This window comes from Colletotrichum truncatum, assembly GCF_014235925.2.
Source record: "Colletotrichum truncatum strain CMES1059 chromosome Unknown Contig_0006, whole genome shotgun sequence".
NCBI classification, from domain to species: Eukaryota; Fungi; Ascomycota; class Sordariomycetes; order Glomerellales; family Glomerellaceae; genus Colletotrichum; species Colletotrichum truncatum.
This window is the reverse complement of record NW_027222403.1, coordinates 70,073-90,260: the sequence shown is the minus strand read 5'-3', so window position 1 is coordinate 90,260 and position 20,188 is coordinate 70,073. Positions and strand designations below refer to the sequence as shown.

Genomic DNA, 20,188 nt, shown 5'->3' with positions numbered 1-20,188 from the left:
CATCCCCAGGCATGTCCATTCTGTGAAGATCCAACTACCACTCGTATCAAACAAGCTGATACTTCTACTTTTTGATCAGATTTGCTTCTTCGGTTTCTTGCTTTGCATTTGAAGCCTGACCGACATTTATCGCCACTATGAAAGTCTGCTCTGTGGTTCTGGCTTTGGCCAGCATTGCAACTGCTCATTGTGCGCATGACCCAAATTCATCACATCTAGATTGTATGCCCTAACTATGCTTTTGGGTAGACGTTTTCCCTTCCGTGACCTATAACGGCAAGACAACGCAGGACTGGGAGGTTGTTCGAAAGACGGCCAACTATCAATCTAATGGACCGGTCACAGACGTGAATAGCCAGCAGATGACATGCTACCAGTTGGCATCTGGTAATCAGGGAGCCAAGGTCCTTGATGTAACTGCTGGGTCTACAATCGGTTTGTTCATGTCGGCCTATGATATAACGAAAGTTACTAATGGCAACTTTCAGGATACAACGCGAAGGCGTCTGTCTCTCATCCCGGACCAGTCAACTTTTACATGGCCAAGGCAACCTCTGGGACCAGCATCACCAATTTTAACGGCGCCGGGAAAGTGTGGTTCAAGATATACAACGATGGCCCAACTGTCACTTCCGGTGGCTTGACTTGGCCAACTTCAGGTTTGTTGCCCTACTGCGACAGTAACCACACTGTTGATCCATGCTGAAAGAAAATTTGTTGTAGGCAAAACAACCCTCAACGTCCAAATTCCAAGATGCCTCGAGGACGGTGAATACTTTCTCCGTGTCGAGCACATCGCTCTGCACAGCGCCAGCAGTCCTGGCGGCGCGCAGTTGTACATTTCCTGCGCGCAGCTCCGCGTTACCGGCGGCACAGGAACGTACAAGCCCAACCTCATGTCATTCCCTGGCGCATACAGTTCTAACGATCCTGGACTTGTTGTGAACATCTATTACCCAGTCCCACAAAATTATAAGGCTCCGGGAGGCTCTCCGCTCGTCTGCTAGTTTTCGTTCGAGATCCATGCTTGTTAACTGATCGGAGTGGCGACGCTCGTGAAGGCAAGGATAAGAGCTGATAAGCCGAAACACATGACTTTACCAACCAAAAAGTTACCCCTGTGAGCGATCAGGTCAGATGAACCGTAGCGATAGCGTATAGAATCAGTATGACCAGTCTGGAAGTTCTGTCGGGAATCCTTGTCTTGAAAATATTGATCGAAAAACTTAAAAATTCAATCATTGGACTACTAATGCTTGCCTTTCTACCTGTGCTGGTTACAGTGCGTCAGGTTCTCAACTAAAGCAACTCGACGACTTATAAAATAAACAAGCCCGACCCACTTACCCTCGTACCCATCAAACCACTGGGTAATAGATCAGTCGGCATCTCTCTGGCCTGGGATCAGCCGAAACTGGCAGCTCCAATTGTGAGTCTAGCCATACTTAGCCATGCAGCAAGCTTTGCGGAAGTTCTATTGCTTGTGCAGACTGGACAGGTGCGGGGAAGTTCATGGTCTATTTCTGGAAGCGGGAATAGTGTTGGCTCGTGCCTAAGATCGTGAAGGACCTACTTTGCCGGTAAAATTGCGCACGGCAAAAGCTCCAATAAGGTTCTTGAACAACAAGGCATGCTTGTGGTTATGTACATTCTACAAAGCTAACTTCAGACTTGTTTATGAGGAGATACCAGAAATTGCGGCAGGAGGCCACTTATGCGACAATGTGGGCTGGCAACTCCTCTCAATAGTGGCTGACTAGCTTGAGAACATTCAATCTACTATGGTGGAAAAATTAAACTTTCACTTTGATTGATTCATGTAATATGGGCATGCCGTTTACCGAGAGTGACAACATGAAGGCATCATAAATAGGGTTCGAGGCACCACACCTTAGGTGAAAGGCCAGGCCATTCTCTGCTGTTACCAAATCCAGTTACGGAATATCTCTCACCATGGTCTTGGGGCCTTCACTAGCTTTCCTCCCCGTGGTCGCACATGTAGCCGCTGCTGTCACTTTCAATGTGCCAGCAAAGGTCAATACCGGTGGTCTCTCGTACGCACCTGTCGAGGCAGCACCCGTTGGCCTGTCGTGAGTCGCCATAGGTGCTGGAATCCGTGTTCTTACTAAACTTGCGTCCAGATTCGAGTTCTTTGCCTTTCCCTCTTATTTCAAAAACGTGACAGCAACGAATCAGTGTCTAGCCAATTTCAAGGCACTGAGCGGTACCTGGCCGCCCATTAGAATCGGCGGTACAACTCAAGACCGGGCGTCATATGACCCGTCCACATCGGCATATGTCGTGTACTCAGTTGCGAACCCTGCTGATGCGCCGGGGACCTTGACCTTTGGGCCGAACTTCATAAAGTTAGCTGCAACATATGCGGGTGATGTGACTTTGGGCTTGAACAGAGGTAAAAACAACATTGACAACACCATAGCAGCGGCCAAGGTTGCAGTACAAGAGATAAAGAACATTTATGCCATTGAACTTGGAAACGAGCCTGAGTGTAAGAATATAGCTTCTCTGACTTTTTCCATAAATAGCGCTGACCCAAGAGTACAGACTGGCCGGGAGCTCAGCCTATTGCTTCTGGGTCCTGGAATCCTGCCATTGATGCGGCTTCACAGAACAACTGGGCCATTACAGTTGGCAACGCCATTGGCAAAAAGACCATCATCCAAGCTGGAAATTCCAATTCTCTTCCACCACAATGGGGTGCCGAAGAGTTAATTGCGAGCGGCAACGCTACCGTTAGGGAGTACGTGAAGACCTATAGTCATCATAATTACCCTGGCGGCAGTGTGACCAGCCTGATGTCCCATGCAAACATTGCGAAAAATGTACAACTGTGAGTCGAACAAATCAGATGTGTCGGTACATTGCTGACCAGGGCTAGATTCGACAATGATATCGCCAGTGCCTTGGCCGTAAAGAAACCATACGTCTTCGGGGAGACCAACTCAGGTTAGTAAGAATCCCACAAGACCTTTTTCAATGCTAATACGTTACGGCAGTTTCTGGAGGAGGCGCGGCAAATGTTTCTCCAACATTTGGTGCGGCTCTATGGGTGATGGATTATTCAGTGCGCTTGGTCGCCTCTAATGTCTCTCGCATATACTTCCACCATGGAACAATTGGTAACAACCCCTATAGCTTTTTCGGGCGCTACTCTATGGGCAACCCCTATGTGGGTGCGTACACGGCCACAGCCTTTCTAGCTGGAGCCAAGCACGTAACAGCTTTGGACGACGGCAAGTCCGCCTTCGCAGCCTACGTCGCCTTTGATGCCTCCGGTGCGCCTCTACGTGCGCTTCTATATAACTCCAACTATTTTGGGGGCTCTGGAGCACGAAATACCGAGTCCTTCGTTCTTAATGGAGTCTCTGGCACCAGGGTTCGCTCCAAACGAGTGACCGCGGCGAGTGCCGAGGCAAGACAAGATCGGGGCGGGAACGCATCTATTGGGGGGCAATATTTCAACAACGGCACCTGCACCACCGGTGGAGCAGAGACATTTGAGACGACGACAGTTTCGGACGGCCGGGCAACATTCAATGTCGCAGCTAGCGAGGCTCTCTTGGTATACCTCCAGTAGACTAGGTCTGGAACAAGAGCTTTTCAAGGATGGTGGTGGTTTTGAGGAACTTGAACATTCTTATCTACCTCGGTGATGCTTGGGCATTAGTTTGTGGTGCCGTGGCTAATAATGGCATCTCTCAGCGTCTTAAGCCGCACCAAAATTGAGTCTGCGCGATCTTTCAGCATATCGCATTGTAGGGAAAGGACCTTCCCCTCTCTGGTTCCGTCCCTGCCTATTGAAGCTTGAAGCTTGGGTATGTGTTGGGTCAGGGAGAATTGAAGATCGACCAAGATTGTGGCCATGGCAGGAGATGAGGTTACTGATGAGAGGGTGAAGGAGCCTATACGGAGTTCCGGGACATCGAATCGGTGACTCTCGATACCATGATGGGAAGAGGCAGCCGAAATTTTGAAGCAAACCTGAGCTTGCGAAGCCAGTAGTTCGATAGTGTCGTGAAGGCGGTAGTGGCAAGAAATCAGCTGACTTAATAAAGTGAAATCAATCTTAGGCGATCCAACTCCGATTTCAAAGGGATCTTCGCCGAAGGTGGGATGGGACTTGTAGGTGTGTACACATTGTGGAAGCGTACAGTCCGGAGTGTGTTGCTGCTCGAAGGCCAATTGGATTACGATTGGATAGATATCAGCAAGTTCTTGAGTTTGGCTCAGCAGCAACTCAAGCGATCGCTTCAAGTTATATGATTCTGAGATCTGCATGCAAAACAGCTTCAAGTCGGGGCCAGGAACGTGAAGCTTGGAAACAGGTGGCAGGCCGTTGAATGCTTCATTTACTTTGACCATCACACTGGAAAGCCTACCGAAGCATTGGGACCTTAGATTGACTGCAGCTTCATGTGTTCTCTGCGATGAGGACCCCTCCTCAACGAAGAACGTGTCGACCTGTGGAATGTTTGAAGGGCCTAGAAGTTGGTCGAAAGAGAAAGCCCCCCATTCTAAGGCTGCCGACTCAGCGGCAAAAGAAGCGTCAATTAGCGACAAGCTCTGTGGTACTGGCTGTGGGCCAGATGGGCTATAGACGCAAGGAACGCTAGCTTTGAAGCAGCGGGCGCAGATGGCCGAACCGACTTGTTTTGTGCATCGTAATTTTTGACCGTGGCATCTGTCGCAGGCCTGACGAGTACGCGATGGAAGTGGCATTCTGGCTACGAGGAGAGACGCAAGGCTTTTAGCATGTTTTCGAAGAAGGTTGGCCCTATGCTATTGGTCTGATGGAGGACTGAGTGCTGTTGTTGTCGCCTCGGCTTCTTGACGTAAGACACATGGAGGCAGTGGCATTGAATGGAAATTCTGGTTTTGGCAGGCGCAACTACAAGAGATACAGACGTAGCCAAGGTAATTAGGCATCGTCAAAAGGACGTGATCTCTGTTGGGGAGGACAGGAAAGTGGAAGGATTGATGCGTCAAGCAAAGGTGCCTGCCTGGACAGGCAGGCACGTAGTGACAAGGGCTACATCGGCCTGATCGGGTACCTCATCTGTACTTTTGGACGCGTTCCTCAGCACTGTTGCATCCGAACCAATCACGCTACGATCCTGCCGTCGAAGGCCCATTTGCTCGGGGTCGGCGCCGGCGGATCAGCTCCGCTGGTCATCTTAGCGTCCCGTAGCGCCCGCAGCTCAGCTCACACTAAAACAATCATTTTCTACCTCTTGTAGAAGAGAGCAGGCTCTCCCTGTATATCTCCCTGTAAATCTGTACCAGCAGGCGCACATTTGTGTCGCTAAGACTGCTTCATCCAAAGGCTCGGATGGATACAATACCCGTTCCATATAAATATTGCACTATTCAGACCCTTCCCCCCCTTTTTCCCTCTTTTTTCCCCTCTATATGTTTGCAGGTCCTCACTCATGGTTGCAGTTCATCCTCACGGTAAGTGACATGGTAAGTTAGGCGAACAAAACATCACTTTAAAGGACCGCCAACAATGCCTGTCATTTGCCTTCCTGCAGCTGGTTCATCTTATTTAGAGCCTAGGCCTGATTCCTAGGCCTCCTTGCATGAGGCACAGTAAAGACCCAAGAGGGTTTAAACCTGAAGAATCGTAAAACAAACCTATGGACCGCAAGCGTGGCACCCGTCTCTTCAGCCTGTCCTGAGGGCCTTGGCTCTGTCCGGTGATGTCCGTTTGCCCTGGCTTGCTGAACAAGTCAGCAACTTCCTGGCTTCCCTACACCCTCTTCCTTTTTAGGTTGGGCTTCTCACTCTTAGCTCACAACGTTGTACAACTACCATCGCCGCTCTATCTGCCCCTACCAGGTGTCCGCCCTTCTAGTCGACGTTTCTAGCGATCTCATAAGTCAAAACCACAAAAGTCTAAAGTGCTTCTGTGGCTCACGACTCTGGCCGACGCGATCGATGGTGATGCCTGTCCTTGTCACCACACCATCCACGTCTTGTCTTGCCATACCTTGCCTTGCATCATGCCATGTCGGCTATTAGCCCCAACTTCCTGTGCGCCCGTTTGGGCTTGTTCGTCAAATTTGCGCCCGCCGGCCAACGCCACATTGCTCTGGTCTGCGAAGTACAAAGTATGGCCGCCAAATGTCTATCTAAATTTCTGTCTCCCCATTCAATGCAGCTTAGCCTGAGTTCCCCGCTGTCCTCCCTGGTTCCCGTCGATCGGTAAGATGAGGGTCAAGGTTTAGATGCACCATAGATACACACAGTCGTTCCTGCCCATCGCTCAAAAGCTTAGCCTGGCGAGATGAACACCTTTTTTACATGATCCTGTTGCCAAGTCTTGTCTAGGTGCCCTGTCCTATGCTGAGCCCGTACGTAGCTTATAGTACTAGGCTATTTGCTCGTTGGGTCGTTTCCATTGTCGTCTGCTCCTCGGTTCTTCCTGTCTGGCTTGTTTCGTACTTGGCCTACTCCCAGGGAACTTTCTCACATCGGCCACATATCTTATTACTTGCGTTTCCTAGCGATTACATGAAGGGCCAAGAACTTGAAGGTCTTCGCCATGCGGTCGATATAACAATCATGAAATGGAGCCTACCACAGTCATCAGATGCGTTTCCACTTTGATCGAGACATTTTCCGAGGGTTCACGACACTACACGCACTGGAAATCGCAACGCTCCAGACAGAACCATTACCAGTTATCACGGTCCAGTAGTCAAAAAGGCAAAGGGGTTGCTTGTGCTCTGGCAACCTCATTTGACGTCGCAGGAACTCAGCTCAAAGAAACGTACGACATTGCATTCTCTATTGTCGGATCCGACTTCTCCGTAGGCGACAGTACGTCTTGGCTCCCTTTTGTTTTCCCCGTTGAATGAGATTGATCTAGCGTTGCTAATCTCAACGTGATACAGCAACATGTCGAGATATACTCTGTGATCAAACATTCAATCTCCGCAGCCGGGTTACTCACCTGCGCCGGGCTGCCAACTCCGTACATCTGACTGCTACGCTCAGCATATCGGATATCCTTCAGGTATCTGAATCTGTCCGCCTCTCATCCGTGAAAGCGCTGGCTGGACTGTATGGACGCATTGCAGCCGGTCGCCCCATCCCCAGAGACCTTCCAGTACCGAAACCCAGGTCACGACAAAGCAGTCTTCTGTCTCGGGCACATGAAATTGTTATTTCTAATATCGAAAACGGAAGCAACGATGACGATATGAAAAAGCCGCTGGCTGACTGTGTAGAGCAAAGTCGTCTCCGGTCTGATCCGCCTTCCCCTCCGCCGACTCCGCCGATTTCTAAACCCATTGCCAGCGATTCTGCGTCTGTATTTGCCCCATCCACGCTTGCTCCCTCTGAGGCCGGCGGTAGCAGTAGCGGCACATTTATATTCCGCCCGAAGGTCAGCGTCTTCAGCATGTTCTGTCCGGAGGCCATGATGCTTCAGGTCGACCTCACCAAACCGGTCCCAGTTACAAAGAAGTGCAAATGTGGCTATCGTTGGAAACCGCTTCCTAACGACAATAACGGTTCTATAGTCCTCAAAGAGGGATTTCGGATGTCGAGCCGATTTCTTGCCAAGTCACACTCTAACAAAGGCGTCTTTGGGTGCATTCTCTGCGTCCCGAGCGGTATTACAGAGTCGTACGATTCACCCGCGTTATTAGCCGCACATATCAACTCCTCTCACACCAAATGGCAAATCCTTCATGAAAGAGATATCACCTAAATGGGTTGGCTTTCGTCTCGGTTGGCCATCGCTGAGTGGAAATTGCCTTGACTACGCAATTTCGGACAAATCCGCATCTCACCCTCATGGTCTCCGGCCTTGCCGTCTGCGATCAGACAGGATAAAGTTCAGTCCGGCGTATTCTCCTGTATGAGTATCTGGCTACTCATTTCTGTATCAGTCTTTAATGGTCCATCTGCATGTTGTTTTGAGGCGCAAGGAGTATCTGGATAGGTCTAGAGCAAAGTACAATAATTCTACAGCGAGTGAGTCGTGGCCTGAAACATCACGATACCCCCAAGCAATATAAGTAGAAACATACTCATGGGGAGCATTGGATTGTACAATCCTATAATCTTTCCAAATACCTTTATGGACACTGGTTGTACTTGTATTCATTGCTGAAGTTGTTCTTGTTCCACTTGGTATAGTCGACTGAGATTCCTTATCTGACTGGGAGTTACATAATGTCTCATTCCCGCACAGCTACAAATAACCACATCCATGCCTCTTTTCCCATTCCTTATGGAACGGGTATCCGTTGTCTCATTTCTACAGGGCCCCTGATGAAAGGCAGCGAGCGGGTGGCGGTCCTCAAAGGCAGTTTAGCAATGAGGAACTGGGGTTGACATCCCCCGCCCGCAAGTCTCCTGCATTATCATTCAACCTTTTGATGGCAAAATCCTTTTTCGTTTCGCCTGAAGATTTCTGAAAGCAGTTCTATCAGAACCGTCCTAGCAACATACACGGTTGTGTCATGCATATTTCCTGATTTGCGAGGGCGGTTCTTGAATTACGCCCAGACAGTTGGATAGCTCCTTGAGTTCGGCGATCTTATGGCTATACCAGCGGTCAATAAGGCATTGCATGGGCACATGCGGATTTCGACAGTACGTAAAGGGCGCTCCTAATCTCCTAAGGAACTATAAAGCATTCTTTCAACACTGATCTCACCCGTTGCTGTGCCTATAGAAAATCCACGTGGTTAGGTACTATCTGCTGAACATATATATAGAGGCGGTGAGAATACTTGATCTTTGAGACGCGATGCGACAGGTTGTTTAACTCTGTACTGAACTGCTTCAAAGATAGTATACCAAAGCCACTTAAACGGCCATGCTTCTATTATCGCAGCTCACAACCAATACCTCATTACATCTGGGTCATACGTCTTGTTAAAATGAAGAAATGCAGATGCGTGCGGGATAGTATACTAGCAGGCGGCGTGCGATCGTTCTTTAGAGCTTGGAATGCCAGACTATTTCTCCTTTCACTGCATAATCGCGACTTCTATCGCTGAACTAGTCAAGTCCTAGGGCCATGAAGGTCACACATATCTACAGGAAAGTAAACATGATGGTTCAGCCCGGTGCGTTACAAAACCGGAATGTCCCATCGTTTAAGGGCCTCATTTATCGGTGGCTATCATCGCCAAGAACGTCGTTATCCGTATTACACTACTTCCCTCTTTTCGCGTGACGTATAGAATAACGACTATCGTGACGGAATGTGTTTCAATTAGCATTCTCAGGCAGTCCTTCCTTCCACATGACATGTCATATATCCCTGATCAGAATGTCTGTGGACTAGCAGGAATTAGACATGGAACTTCTAGCAGCAGGTCTGAGAAGCGTTGCATACGTTCCAGTACGACCCAGCTCATTCGATGCATTTTGCATCACTGCTATGAGAAATGCTTTGCCAAACTATTACCAGAATGTCAGGCACCGCTTGGTCTGTCATATTCAGGTTGACACTCGTCATCTTGTGAGACTGTAAGACAAGCAGAGTTAAACCTTAGTACCACTCCAGCTCAACATCCGTGTGTCTCTCGGTATCACGAGTAATATCGCTTCTCCGTACGCTGGAGGTCATTTGGCGAAGATTGAATTCGCTCTAGTTTGTAAGGTTCGAAGATTCGTGCCCGAGGCGAAAATCCAAGTCATTTGATCTGCGCTCAGACATCCCAGGAATGCCGTCCAGTAGTGCATAGAGTACTCCAATGATCCGCTGACCAGAGTATGGCTAAATGCAAGACTGCAAGAAATATGCTGCCTCGTAATCCCCATGCCCAAGGCAGGCTCGCTGGTCTATGTCTTCCTAGTTCTCGTGGATATCTCGGGTTTGGAGATGTATCAGAGTTTGCAAGACCGAGATCAACCGCAGCGAGAACAACTAAGAGGGCTCCGATTTCTGGGCTGACCATGTACGGCCAACATGGGCGGGTCAAGCTATAAAGCTTACTCAGGAAAAGTCCTAGGCGGACAACCACCAGTAAAGGAGTGGCATTATAGTGGAAAATTTGACCTGCTCGTAGGCAACTAACCATGAGCTTATGTCGAAAGGAATCTAATGGGGTGCCAGGTGGTGGCATCAAAAGTGGCGGCGAGCCTAGAGGCTCATCCTTAACGGACTCGGCGCTCCCTTCCGACATTGCTATCTCTGGAGATAGTCGGGTAAAACTATGGGGGCTGCGCGATGCCACCATTGCGTGTGGTCGATGTCGTGGTGAGTTGGGATCCGAATGTCTCTGCATACTCGTCTGCAAGCTCGGACGAGGAGATCCATCTTCAGCAGTCCTGCTAGGGATATTGTAGCCTTCTTCAGAAGATGAGAATCTGGACTGTTTCTGAGGGTCTGTAACAAAGTCAGTTCGATAGAAAGTGTCGTGACCGCAACGTCATGGGTTACGAACCTGGTACAGGAGTGCTTGGAGGCATCGGAGAGTCGAGATTTTGGATACGACGGCCGTGAAGACCTATTGATGGACTCGAGCTCCTACCTCGGGGAGCGCCATCCATAGTGGACTCGGTTTTCATAGCTGCTAGGACCTCATTCGCGCTAGGACGCTGAGAAGGGTCTAGAGCGACTAGCCTCTTGAGAAGTTGGTACAGTTTCGAAGGCAGGTCTGGGCGTTCCCTGCGTTCATCTTGAAAGCCCTGCCACTGGGTAATCTCTGAGCGAAGCTCATCTATATCTTCCAGTTCCTCGTTGATAGCATTGGCACTCCGGTAGGGTAAACGACCAAAACACATGAAATAGAGAATCATGCCGAGAGAAAAAATGTCAGATTTTGTTGTAAAGTTTCCGTAGCGTCCCGTTGAGTCTTTTCTCAAGACCTCTGGGGCACAGTAGGAAATGGTGCCAGTGGACCCGGTGGATTTGCGAGCCATATTTTCTGATTGAACTTCGCCAAAGTCACTGATCAGGCAGACCAATCCACTACCCTCTCGGTGTAATAGACAATTGCTCGGCTTAAGGTCGCGATGGATGTAATTGGCGGCGTGGAGGTAGGCGAGTCCGGATGTAATATCTCTGAAAAGCGAGAAGATCTCTTCAAAAGAGAGAAGCCTTTGAGAGGCGAATTGGTCGCGAGGAAGCTCGAGCTGGCCTTTGGACTTCCTGCGCATCTGTGCCTTCAGTTGCTCCTTGGTTGTCTCTTTAGGTTGTTCTCCTATGATGTACTGAAGCAGATCACCCCCATTACAATACTGTTGCAGGATGAAAGCGCATGCCACGCTGGGACCGAATCGTGTCAAAGTAACGTCCTCCAGCCAGACATGGCGATAGGAGACCAGATTTGGGTGAGAAAGTTTGGCGAGCAGCTCGACCTCGACGAGCACTTTTTCAAGCCACGCATGGTCATCGCCAACTGGCACACGCTTACAGGCGAAGTGGCCTAACAGTAATTAGTTTCTGTGTATAAAATGCTGCCACAAAGAGGACTCACCAAGATGACAACCATCAATTTCATGACGGACAAGTAGCACAACGCCTTTGCCGCCACGGCCAAGCTCCTTCTCTTCGACAAAAAAGGTCTTGAAATAGTTTGGGCTGAAAGCCTCACGGCGAATACGGCTGCCTTCCTGGACAGCTGGCGTGCTTGAAATGAACTCGGCATCCTCTGTATCCTCTATGACGGCCGGCTGCGGGTTTGGAAGGCTAGGTTGTACGAATCTACGAATCGGACTAGAGGGGGGATGATCTGTTCGGGCGTTGTGAGGGCCGGCTCGCAGCATGCGGAAGTAATTTGGGTCGACAAATGAATCATGGTGTTGAGCGTTGTCGAACTGCCTATCTGGAGAGGATGATCGCAAGGGCTGTCGGCATGTCGGGCACTCGGACAAGGCTCGAATCTCAAGGCGCTGAGAAGCAGGATCGCGAACAACTATTGCATTTCGGTGCCGGCTAAACAGGGGTGAAGAAACGTCAGCACGAGCATTACTCTAAAAGTGAACAAGGCGTTCGCATGGGCATACAGGACGATTTCGCGGCCTTCGCGCGGATGGTATGGAATCAGAGACATGGTGGTTTAATCTGGAGCTACTCATGGGTCGTCAGACCAGCAATGGAGCCTCGACCATGACCGATTGGAGCGCAGACCGCAGTAACGATGTTTGGCGTGGACGCGGCACGAATAATACCAAATTGGTGGGGATCTGACGGGAAAGAAGTGTAGGTGTTTACTGTGGACATGCGTGCATGGAAGCTCAGCTGGCGAGGTAAGGTGCCTGAGGTGAGCAAGGTGAGGAAGACAATAGAAGGTATGTTTGTTGACTATGACCTCACACTGTCCGTGCAGCATGCTATAACCCCACGTGCCCACATCGTGACGGTACTATTATAGTGCACTAGGCAAGCTACGGTAGGTGGGTCGCCTGCTTGGAATACCAGGCCGAATCCACACCGTTGCTCTTCTGTTAGTTTCGAGGAACACAGAGACAATGTACCTTACAGGGGACGTCCACCAAGCACGCCCAGGGAGAGAAAAGAGCATTCCCCCACCCCCCAGAAAAGAAAAAAGAAAAAAAGGAGAGAACAGCAAAATGTTTTACTCTAAATACAGAAGGCACATCTTATATAGCAAGCTTGTGTACCCAATATAATCGTATCGGCCGTCGTCCACCGGTTACAGAGGTCCAAGGCAAGTCGTATATACTTCTCCGGATAAATGCCAGCCACTCCAGAGCCACGCCTCATGCTACCCTGAACCAGTGCCCATCAAGTTTCCTTTTCTCCCGTCCCGGAAATCAGTCCCAAGAATCGCCTGTGATAAAAAGAAAATAAAAATCTATGGCTTCTTTGTATCTGGAAACAGGTCATGGGTCGCAACAAAGACAAAAACGCCATTTATAGCTCTTCAGCCATTCGAATAACTGTCATTTCTCTCAGGTGGGTAATGCTTACGCCGACTCAACATGTTCGAATTAGACAAAACGAAAGACAATTACTATGCTGAGCCTATTCGTTCTCGAGTCCATGGCCCAGAGTAGCAAGTCACCGCTGGCCCTCAATATCGGACCAACCAACACCACTGGATCATATTGCAAAATCCAACAAGATCATCATTCTTCAAGCTCTTTGTTTTCAAACGGATAGCTTACACAGAAACTGGCTTTGTGGCCGATGAAAGCTTCGCAGTCCAACAGCTCTCGGCCAAGTCAGTGTCCATAAACGAGTGAACAAGAAGAGGAAATACCTCTGAGGGTAGTGTTCATTAATATCAATATTAGTATCACTCAGTCGCCTAATAATTGACTAGTCGCACAAGCAAATTAAGTTTAGAAGTGGCTGATAATCGCGAAACACCGCCCACACGTCATCAACGATTTGAAATCCGGCCCCATCAAAAACTGAAAAAATCTAGTTCGTGGTTTCTGTGAGTTCCTGCAGACTCACTCTCTCCTTTATCCGGTATTGCCTCTTGTACTAGTCCACTCAGACTCACAGGGCTCAGGGCATTCAATCCACTCGAGTCGCACATCCAATCCATGTCGCCGGGGCCGCTTGAGTTCGGCGCTATGGATGTTGCGGCATCCTCTTTCACAGTATCAGAGAGCTCAGAGAGCTGCTGTGCTAGTTGGTCGCTAAATAGTCCTCGTGGGGCAGTCGATTCGTCTCCCTTCGTCCTATCTTCCCCTCGCTCATTGTGCTGCAACACCGATGAAAAGGAGTGTGAACGGCCAAGAGCGGATGCAGCGTGTGTGCCAGTTGTCGCAATCCTCCATCCATTCAAATTTACTTTGTCATATCCAAGGCTTCTTTGCTGTATTGCTTCTTCAGTAGCTACTCTGCTGAATGTCCAGCCATCAGATTCCGATGCGACGAGCACAAAGTCTTCGGCAGGCTGTATTGTTGCTTCCGAGGTTTCTTCAGGGTCATTATCAATTGCAGAGCCATCCAAGAAGTCCAATTTAAAGCTCTGTACATCATTGCCGTCTATTGAGTACATTGCTGGGTCCAATGGTGGCAGATGACTGGTCGACGGCTGGCCCTGCGAGGTCCTTAATAGCGTTGGCTGAGAATACGCCGAAAAGAAAGGCGGCGGCCGACGGGTAAATTCCGAAGACCTTCGACTGCTCTTCGATGGACGCCGTCTCTTATGTATCTGACTGCTTTCAGTGTCTGCTTCACGCCTCGCTGGTAGAGTGGGGCAAGTCGTGCCCACGCCTCTCTTCCACTCGGAGCTCGCACACACACTTTGATCACCGCCCGTCGAGGTGATAGGTGACTCTCTCTTGATACCATGACCACCAATATCGGCTCGAAGCTGTACCAGGACCGCCTTGAGCAAATCATCCATTCGAGATGCTGGCTGGTAGGTATGACTCATATCGCTGACGGCACTTGAGAGAATTTCGAGATATCCAAGATACGCTCGTCTTTCGAATTCGCTGTGGTTGTAAGCCAATGCTGCTATCAAGGCCATTGCTGCTGTTCCGGCTTGTTGAATTCCTGTGACGAAGATCTTGGTGCCGTCAAACCGCTGGCGATGCTGCCCAAAGATACGCGCTACCCTAACTGCCTGTTGCGTACAGATGTTCCGAGACAATGCTGTTCTGCTCTCGTCTGCTATCGAGTTTTTATCATTGATTCCTCGAGTCTGGCTGGACGATGGGGACGAATGCTGGCTTTGAACATTTCTTGACTCGCGACCCGACGTTTTAGTTGGCTGAGACGCGGTGCTGTGACTGTCGCCGACAATTTCACTGTACCTGGCCCATGGCCGGTGTAGAAGAATCATGGAGGCGTGATATTGTTGATGTAAAAGGAAATAACTGGATGGTGCGCTTTTGATGACGGAAGGTTTCCACTGTAGGTGCTCTGGCAATCGTCTGTACCAGTTCTGTAGTTGACGATCCAGGTTGATAGCATGGAGGTATGCGTTGTATTCGCTCTGTGGCGGATTGAGCGCGTTATCAGTAGCGTCTTCTCGTTGCTTTTCCTGCGCTTGCCCATGATCTCGAGTCTCGACAATGCGACCAGCAAGTTCCATCAATTCTATTAAGTGGTCATAAATATCAGCCGTGATGTTCTTCTTCAGGGCTCCCGGTCCACTCATGAGTGACGTTAACTGAGAAAAGCGGCGTGAGAGCAAGTCCATCTCAATGTCCTGGTTTTTGATACTCGTCGGTCGACCGAGAAACAACGCCCAGTACCTATCGTAAATCACGCAGGCTCTCATTACCATATGACGAATATCAACCTCTTGTTCGCTGATATCATTACTGCGGCAGTCTAGGTGAAGGCCGATGTCAAACGCCAGTCGATTTGCCATCCCTTTATATCTAGTAAGTAGTTGTCGGTCTACAAGGCATTCATGTTTCTAGCTTACCAGCATACATCCAACCTGTATTATCTCTGCCGACACCGCATTCTAGGTCCCCCAAAAGCAGGAGGGCTTGCACGCTAGGAATCCCGCCTGGGCGTTCAAGTTCGATGTCGAGCATGTATTTGGCCTCCCGGTGCAAAGTACTTTCCCGATTGCCCAACGCAATTCTCTTCATGTCCTCTCGATCAGCGTCTACAAAACGGAAAGCAATAGCGAGAATGCAGATGTGAAGAAAAGACGAGTAGAATGTTGGATTTTGGGACTCTTTGTCGGCTTCAAAAGCATCTTGATGAATGATGTTCAGAACCGAATTATAATGTGCCCAGAAGTTTTCCATAAGATAATCGTGCGTTCCTATACTCAGCGATCTTATTATCCGTTCGGCACGTCGTACTTGCTCGGGAGGCTCGCGGGAGTCAAACTTGTACGATGTCCCGGCGTAAACGTGCGAGTTCGCAGTCGGCCCAAAGAAGCGTAAGCGGCCAGAAAGCTGGTCGAAAGACAGGTTTCCTTTCGTGGATAGGAGACGTTGGACAATATCTTCGTGTTTTGAGTCAAGCTTACGGAAAGGAGACTGTTCTTTTGGTAAGGGCTGGGAGACAAAATTTGCTGGGACTGGGCCGTCGGCATGGGCACTGTCGGCGCGATCGCTGAATTGCATCGCATATTCATCATTCACGGAGTCTGGCGGAGACGGAACATCCGTTCGAAACGGATGAACCAATGATTTGTGAGGCTTGGACTGCATTCCATTCCGCTTTTGTTCCTCTTCTGGAGGGTTGGGTTGATTTTCATGCCTCGTTTTCGGAGGATGTGTAGCAGGAGGCGGCTCAACTCCTTTTTCCAGCAGCATCCCCTCAAGCATCGAGATACGGTCGGATAGGGAAGACATGTACGCTTTGGATATCGGCCTGAGAAATATGAATCAGTTCAGCCACAGGAACAGACTCGTATGTCGCTCAACCGTATACAGCATACGTACCGCCTCCGTTCATCGTCGTTTCTTATTATGCACTCATTGCCAGCCTTCTTGCATTGAACACACTCAGATTCACCCTTTGGAACGACGCATCGGATTCTTCTGTCGCGGCAAGACGCACATGCAACAGATGCCCTGTGTCTTACTTGCTGTTTGTTGGCCTGGCGGGATGAATGGGCTCGATGAGAGGCGTTTTCTTGTGTGGCGATTCCAGAATCTTCATCCACAGCGGGTTTACCTCTTCCCTTCGGGCTCTTCATGTTCATACTGTCGAGGTTCGCTGCTGGCCGAGTTCCAAATTGCCGACTCACACTCGACTGCAAGTTTCTAGGTCGGGGATAGGAATCCAGCAGGAATTTGTATAAATGATTTCAAGTGAATGAGCAGCTACAGCTTCATATGCTCTGGAAAGACCAGCCTAAGAAAAGAAGAGGTAACAACGTCAACAGCAGGATGAAGAAGATGCTCAAGTCAAGCATATGTTGGAGTCTGGCGCCATGCCCCCGCCTGTGACGATGAACCATGGGGCCCTACGGCAGAGACGTCACATAGGCTGCCCCTCCCATGTCTCGTTCCACCTGATTGCTGCAGGAGTGTGCTGCTAGACCTGGGAAAGACATCGGAACTCTCGAGACCCCGAGCAAGGTAAGATGTGTGGAGATAGAGCTGGCGCAGACGCAGGCGCAGGTGCATGGTTAGAAAACACGCTGGACAAGGTATTTCCCCAGTTCCGCACTTGCAGCAAGCGCTTGGTGCCTTGGGCTATGGGAATATGTCACAGTGGAGGCTCCGAGTCCCGGTACTACCCCGGACTAACCGGCCTATCATTAAACTAGATAGCGCCTCGATTACTATGTCGGTCCCGTTGTTTGTCCCATAACAGGTTCAAAGGATCCAATCGTGGGGAGGCGGGGACGAGGACGTTCGTTGGAGCCTAGCTTTACCCAGTGTGGAAGGAAGTACGCTGAAGCTGAACTGCATATTGTCACACCCGCATCGTTTGCCAAAATCAACACTGTTGGTGAGCTACCCCTCAAGAACCGTCGACCGGGTTAGTACGCCAAATGTAAGCTGGGTTGCTCGTTGATTCCCGATCACTGATGTGCTGGGTGCTGCGTGCTGCGTGGGCATTAGTTGGTTGGTTGGTTGGTTTAGCTTGACAAGACATGCTCAAGATGCTGGCTTGGTGCTGTCACTGATCCTCAAGTGAAGAACGTGCTGGGGCTTTAAGAGCTTGTGTCCGGACATTCGGTTACGAGTAAATAAAACGGCAGAGTTATTGGGAAACGGACAACAGGGGAGAAGGAGCTCATGCATTAAACTCCCAAAAGAGGACGAACAAAAACAGGAGACGAGATAGAAGGAGAGAGAGGTATTCGGTTCCAAAAACAAATCAGCTCAACCAAACATGCGATAGGGTTGTCCAACTCCGTGTTATCTCCTGGGCATTGATTCAGGAGAGACTAGCGACCACGACAGCCTGACTCAAGTGGACCCTGATCTCGGTCTGGCATCTTTTCACCCAATGGTCCTGTGTTGATTTGCGGAGCTGCGGAGAAGCGATATGGTGATTGGTCATATCTATGTCCCCACTTTGTCCACTTCCCCGCCTTCCCCGCCTTGCCCGCTGTCGGCCCCATGCACATCACTGTCTTGTTCTCCATCAAAAGTCCAAAGGATACACTACGGTATGGATCTCTGTCTTCTTACTACACTACGTAGTAGGAAAGTCGCTTCGTAACCGTTGGCGCTGTCTTGTTGGCCTCCTTTCCCCGAGCGTACACCGAATGTACACTAGGAGAGTCAATGCTGCTAGATCATTCCCGAGAAACTAGCCGACTTAGGTCCCTCCCCGTGTGGCGTCACAGTATACCCTGTCATCCACTCAAAAGTGGTCGAGTTATCAGGTCAAGCCTGTCTAGAATTCCCTTACCCAACATTAATTCCAGCCCTTGCCTCTCTCATATTTGTCTAACATATGCATAAGATGAAGCTTATTCATCTCCCAATCCGAATAATGGCGGTTCATAACTTGATGCCGAAACCTTGGAACCTGTCGCATAGTTCAGCATCAGCTTCAACATATATCCACGCAGATTATTTCTCTCTTTCAAATGAAGCTATATGGCTGTACAAAACCCCTCATAAAGCACTCCAACACAAATACGTCAGTCATGGCTGCCACTACGGCGGGTCACACACTCTGCTTGGTTCTTGGCCGCCTTGAGCTGGCCTATTTCCTACTCGAGCAGTATTCGGTCGAGACATGACATCGCCGCCACATGCAGTCCCCGCCACTGGTAATTCCAGTAGTCTTCCCCTCACTCAACTGTCCCTTCGTGGTCTGCATCTCGCATGTAGGCTCTCAGTCCTTTGACATCCTTAGTTTTGTTCGCCTTGACTTCGCTATTGCCGGGGAAAGCGAAGCGATTACGGAATCGGTATCGGATATTACAGTCCTCCGAGCGAGTCTCCTTGCTGGTCTTCAGGTAATGGATGGTCTGCGTGGAAACGACTGTCAACTTGTTGTCTTGACTAATAAAAAAGTGCGGAACAGACTTTGACACATAGAACCAGGTCATAGGTAAATACGGTTTTTGATTTTGCCGTCTTTGAACCAGCTTCGGCACTCTTCTTGAAAGGGGGTAGTAGCATGAAATTCATCAAGGTGAGCATCGAGTTCGTCTAAGGCTTCTTGATCTACCTCAGTTGATCGAATACACCCGCGCTGTATCTTCTTAATCTTCTTAACCTAATACTCGATGGCTGCCACGATAGATGCAAGAACGGCGCCAGACGACCATGTTTGCGCTGCGGCCCTATGGATGGTGAGGCTAAAGTCGCAACAAAATACAGCATGAGCGCCATGTACCACAACTGTGTAATAATTTGGAAACCGAGGCGTTGAAACTCCGAGATAGAGGTTGATCCTCTCGTCTTAATGCTTTTCCAGTGCCTGTCCATTCCCTTGGGCCAGCTTACACAGTGGGTTGAAGACGTTCTCGAGGCCAGTCGCGCAAACAAGGATGTCCGTCTTGTGCATCTTTCCGCCGCATACGGACTCAACAATGGGCTGGACTAGAGCTTCGAGATAACCATCTCCAGCTGAGATGCGGTGGTAACTAGGAATGATGAGCTTCTTCAATTCTTCGTTCCCAAGGTAATTGCCAATACGCCGATCCATTTTTCGATAGCGACGTTTCCTCATCGTCCTCGACATATGTGAGTCTTGCCGGCACATACCGAAGAGAAAGTTGATCTTGGCTCCAATCCACTTCCGGAACGTCAAATGATATGGGGTTTTTTCGGCATCGCTGCTTATCTTCCCCGATTAAGGTAAATTGTCTATTCCATGGCTCTTCTTCGGCGCCCTTTCGCAGCTCCGACACTAGAGAACAACACTAATTGGGTGAACTCATGAAGACTTGGACTTCTTTTCGTGAATCTTCTGTGTCTGGGGAACAATCTGAACCGACGTGCTACCGACCTCTATGACTCCGATACTCTTCGGCTGAAGTCAACCGTATGATCCCAATCGTCTTAGTGCATATTGGGCCTAGGAAACTTGTACAAGTCATTAATATTGGGTCACTTCCACTTGTTCAAGATACCGCTTCCGTTCAAAATGGCATGGCGCTAGTTCTTTCATGTTCCCGTGTTCATTTGATCTTCGAGTGTCAAGCTCAGGAGCTTCTTATCCTCGTCCCAGTGGCCTCCGATGACATTGATGTTGAGCTTCATATGTTTTCTAGATCCATGTCGATCAGCAAATCACCCCAAATATGTCAGTGTTCAGTCCAGTCAGGCTTAGGGTCCCATGGGAAATTGTAAAGATGAGATGGAATGTTACTTGCCTCCT

At 49.5% G+C, this 20,188-nt stretch overlaps 7 protein-coding genes across 7 annotated transcripts; 3 read left to right on the top strand and 4 right to left on the bottom strand.

Annotated features, from left to right (window-relative positions):
* Positions 1 to 137: 137 nt before the first annotated feature.
* CTRU02_209283 (fungal cellulose binding domain-containing protein) lies at positions 138 to 1,007 on the top strand (the record flags this gene model as incomplete). Its single annotated transcript, XM_036726881.1, has 4 exons — positions 138 to 189; positions 250 to 435; positions 489 to 659; positions 724 to 1,007. 4 exons carry the CDS (start codon positions 138 to 140, stop codon positions 1,005 to 1,007), a joined length of 693 nt encoding a protein of 230 aa, XP_036581590.1.
* A 946-nt stretch (positions 1,008 to 1,953) lies between these two features.
* On the top strand, positions 1,954 to 3,598 carry CTRU02_209282 (glycoside hydrolase family 79 protein; the record flags this gene model as incomplete). Its single annotated transcript, XM_036726882.2, has 5 exons — positions 1,954 to 2,090; positions 2,142 to 2,509; positions 2,566 to 2,851; positions 2,900 to 2,967; positions 3,018 to 3,598. 5 exons carry the CDS (start codon positions 1,954 to 1,956, stop codon positions 3,596 to 3,598), a joined length of 1,440 nt encoding a protein of 479 aa, XP_036581591.2.
* An 86-nt stretch (positions 3,599 to 3,684) lies between these two features.
* Positions 3,685 to 4,740, bottom strand: CTRU02_209281 (uncharacterized protein; the record flags this gene model as incomplete). The annotated part of the gene is made up of 1 exon (XM_036726883.1): positions 3,685 to 4,740. The coding sequence occupies one exon, from the start codon at positions 4,738 to 4,740 to the stop codon at positions 3,685 to 3,687; it is 1,056 nt and encodes a 351-aa protein (XP_036581592.1).
* Positions 4,741 to 6,590: 1,850 nt separating this feature from the next.
* CTRU02_209280 (uncharacterized protein) lies at positions 6,591 to 7,738 on the top strand (the record flags this gene model as incomplete). Its single annotated transcript, XM_036726884.1, has 2 exons — positions 6,591 to 6,843; positions 6,918 to 7,738. 2 exons carry the CDS (start codon positions 6,591 to 6,593, stop codon positions 7,736 to 7,738), a joined length of 1,074 nt encoding a protein of 357 aa, XP_036581593.1.
* Positions 7,739 to 9,695: 1,957 nt separating this feature from the next.
* Positions 9,696 to 12,044, bottom strand: CTRU02_209279 (calcium-dependent protein kinase; the record flags this gene model as incomplete). The annotated part of the gene is made up of 4 exons (XM_036726885.1): positions 9,696 to 10,375; positions 10,434 to 11,417; positions 11,469 to 11,926; positions 11,998 to 12,044. The coding sequence occupies 4 exons, from the start codon at positions 12,042 to 12,044 to the stop codon at positions 9,696 to 9,698; spliced, it is 2,169 nt and encodes a 722-aa protein (XP_036581594.1).
* A 1,320-nt stretch (positions 12,045 to 13,364) lies between these two features.
* On the bottom strand, positions 13,365 to 16,589 carry CTRU02_209278 (fungal specific transcription factor; the record flags this gene model as incomplete). The annotated part of the gene is made up of 3 exons (XM_036726886.2): positions 13,365 to 15,298; positions 15,354 to 16,261; positions 16,333 to 16,589. 3 exons carry the CDS (start codon positions 16,587 to 16,589, stop codon positions 13,365 to 13,367), a joined length of 3,099 nt encoding a protein of 1,032 aa, XP_036581595.2.
* A 2,061-nt stretch (positions 16,590 to 18,650) lies between these two features.
* On the bottom strand, positions 18,651 to 19,513 carry CTRU02_209277 (4-hydroxyacetophenone monooxygenase; the record flags this gene model as incomplete). Its single annotated transcript, XM_070205234.1, has 2 exons — positions 18,651 to 18,859; positions 19,312 to 19,513. The coding sequence occupies 2 exons, from the start codon at positions 19,511 to 19,513 to the stop codon at positions 18,651 to 18,653; spliced, it is 411 nt and encodes a 136-aa protein (XP_070060882.1).
* Positions 19,514 to 20,188: the final 675 nt, after the last annotated feature.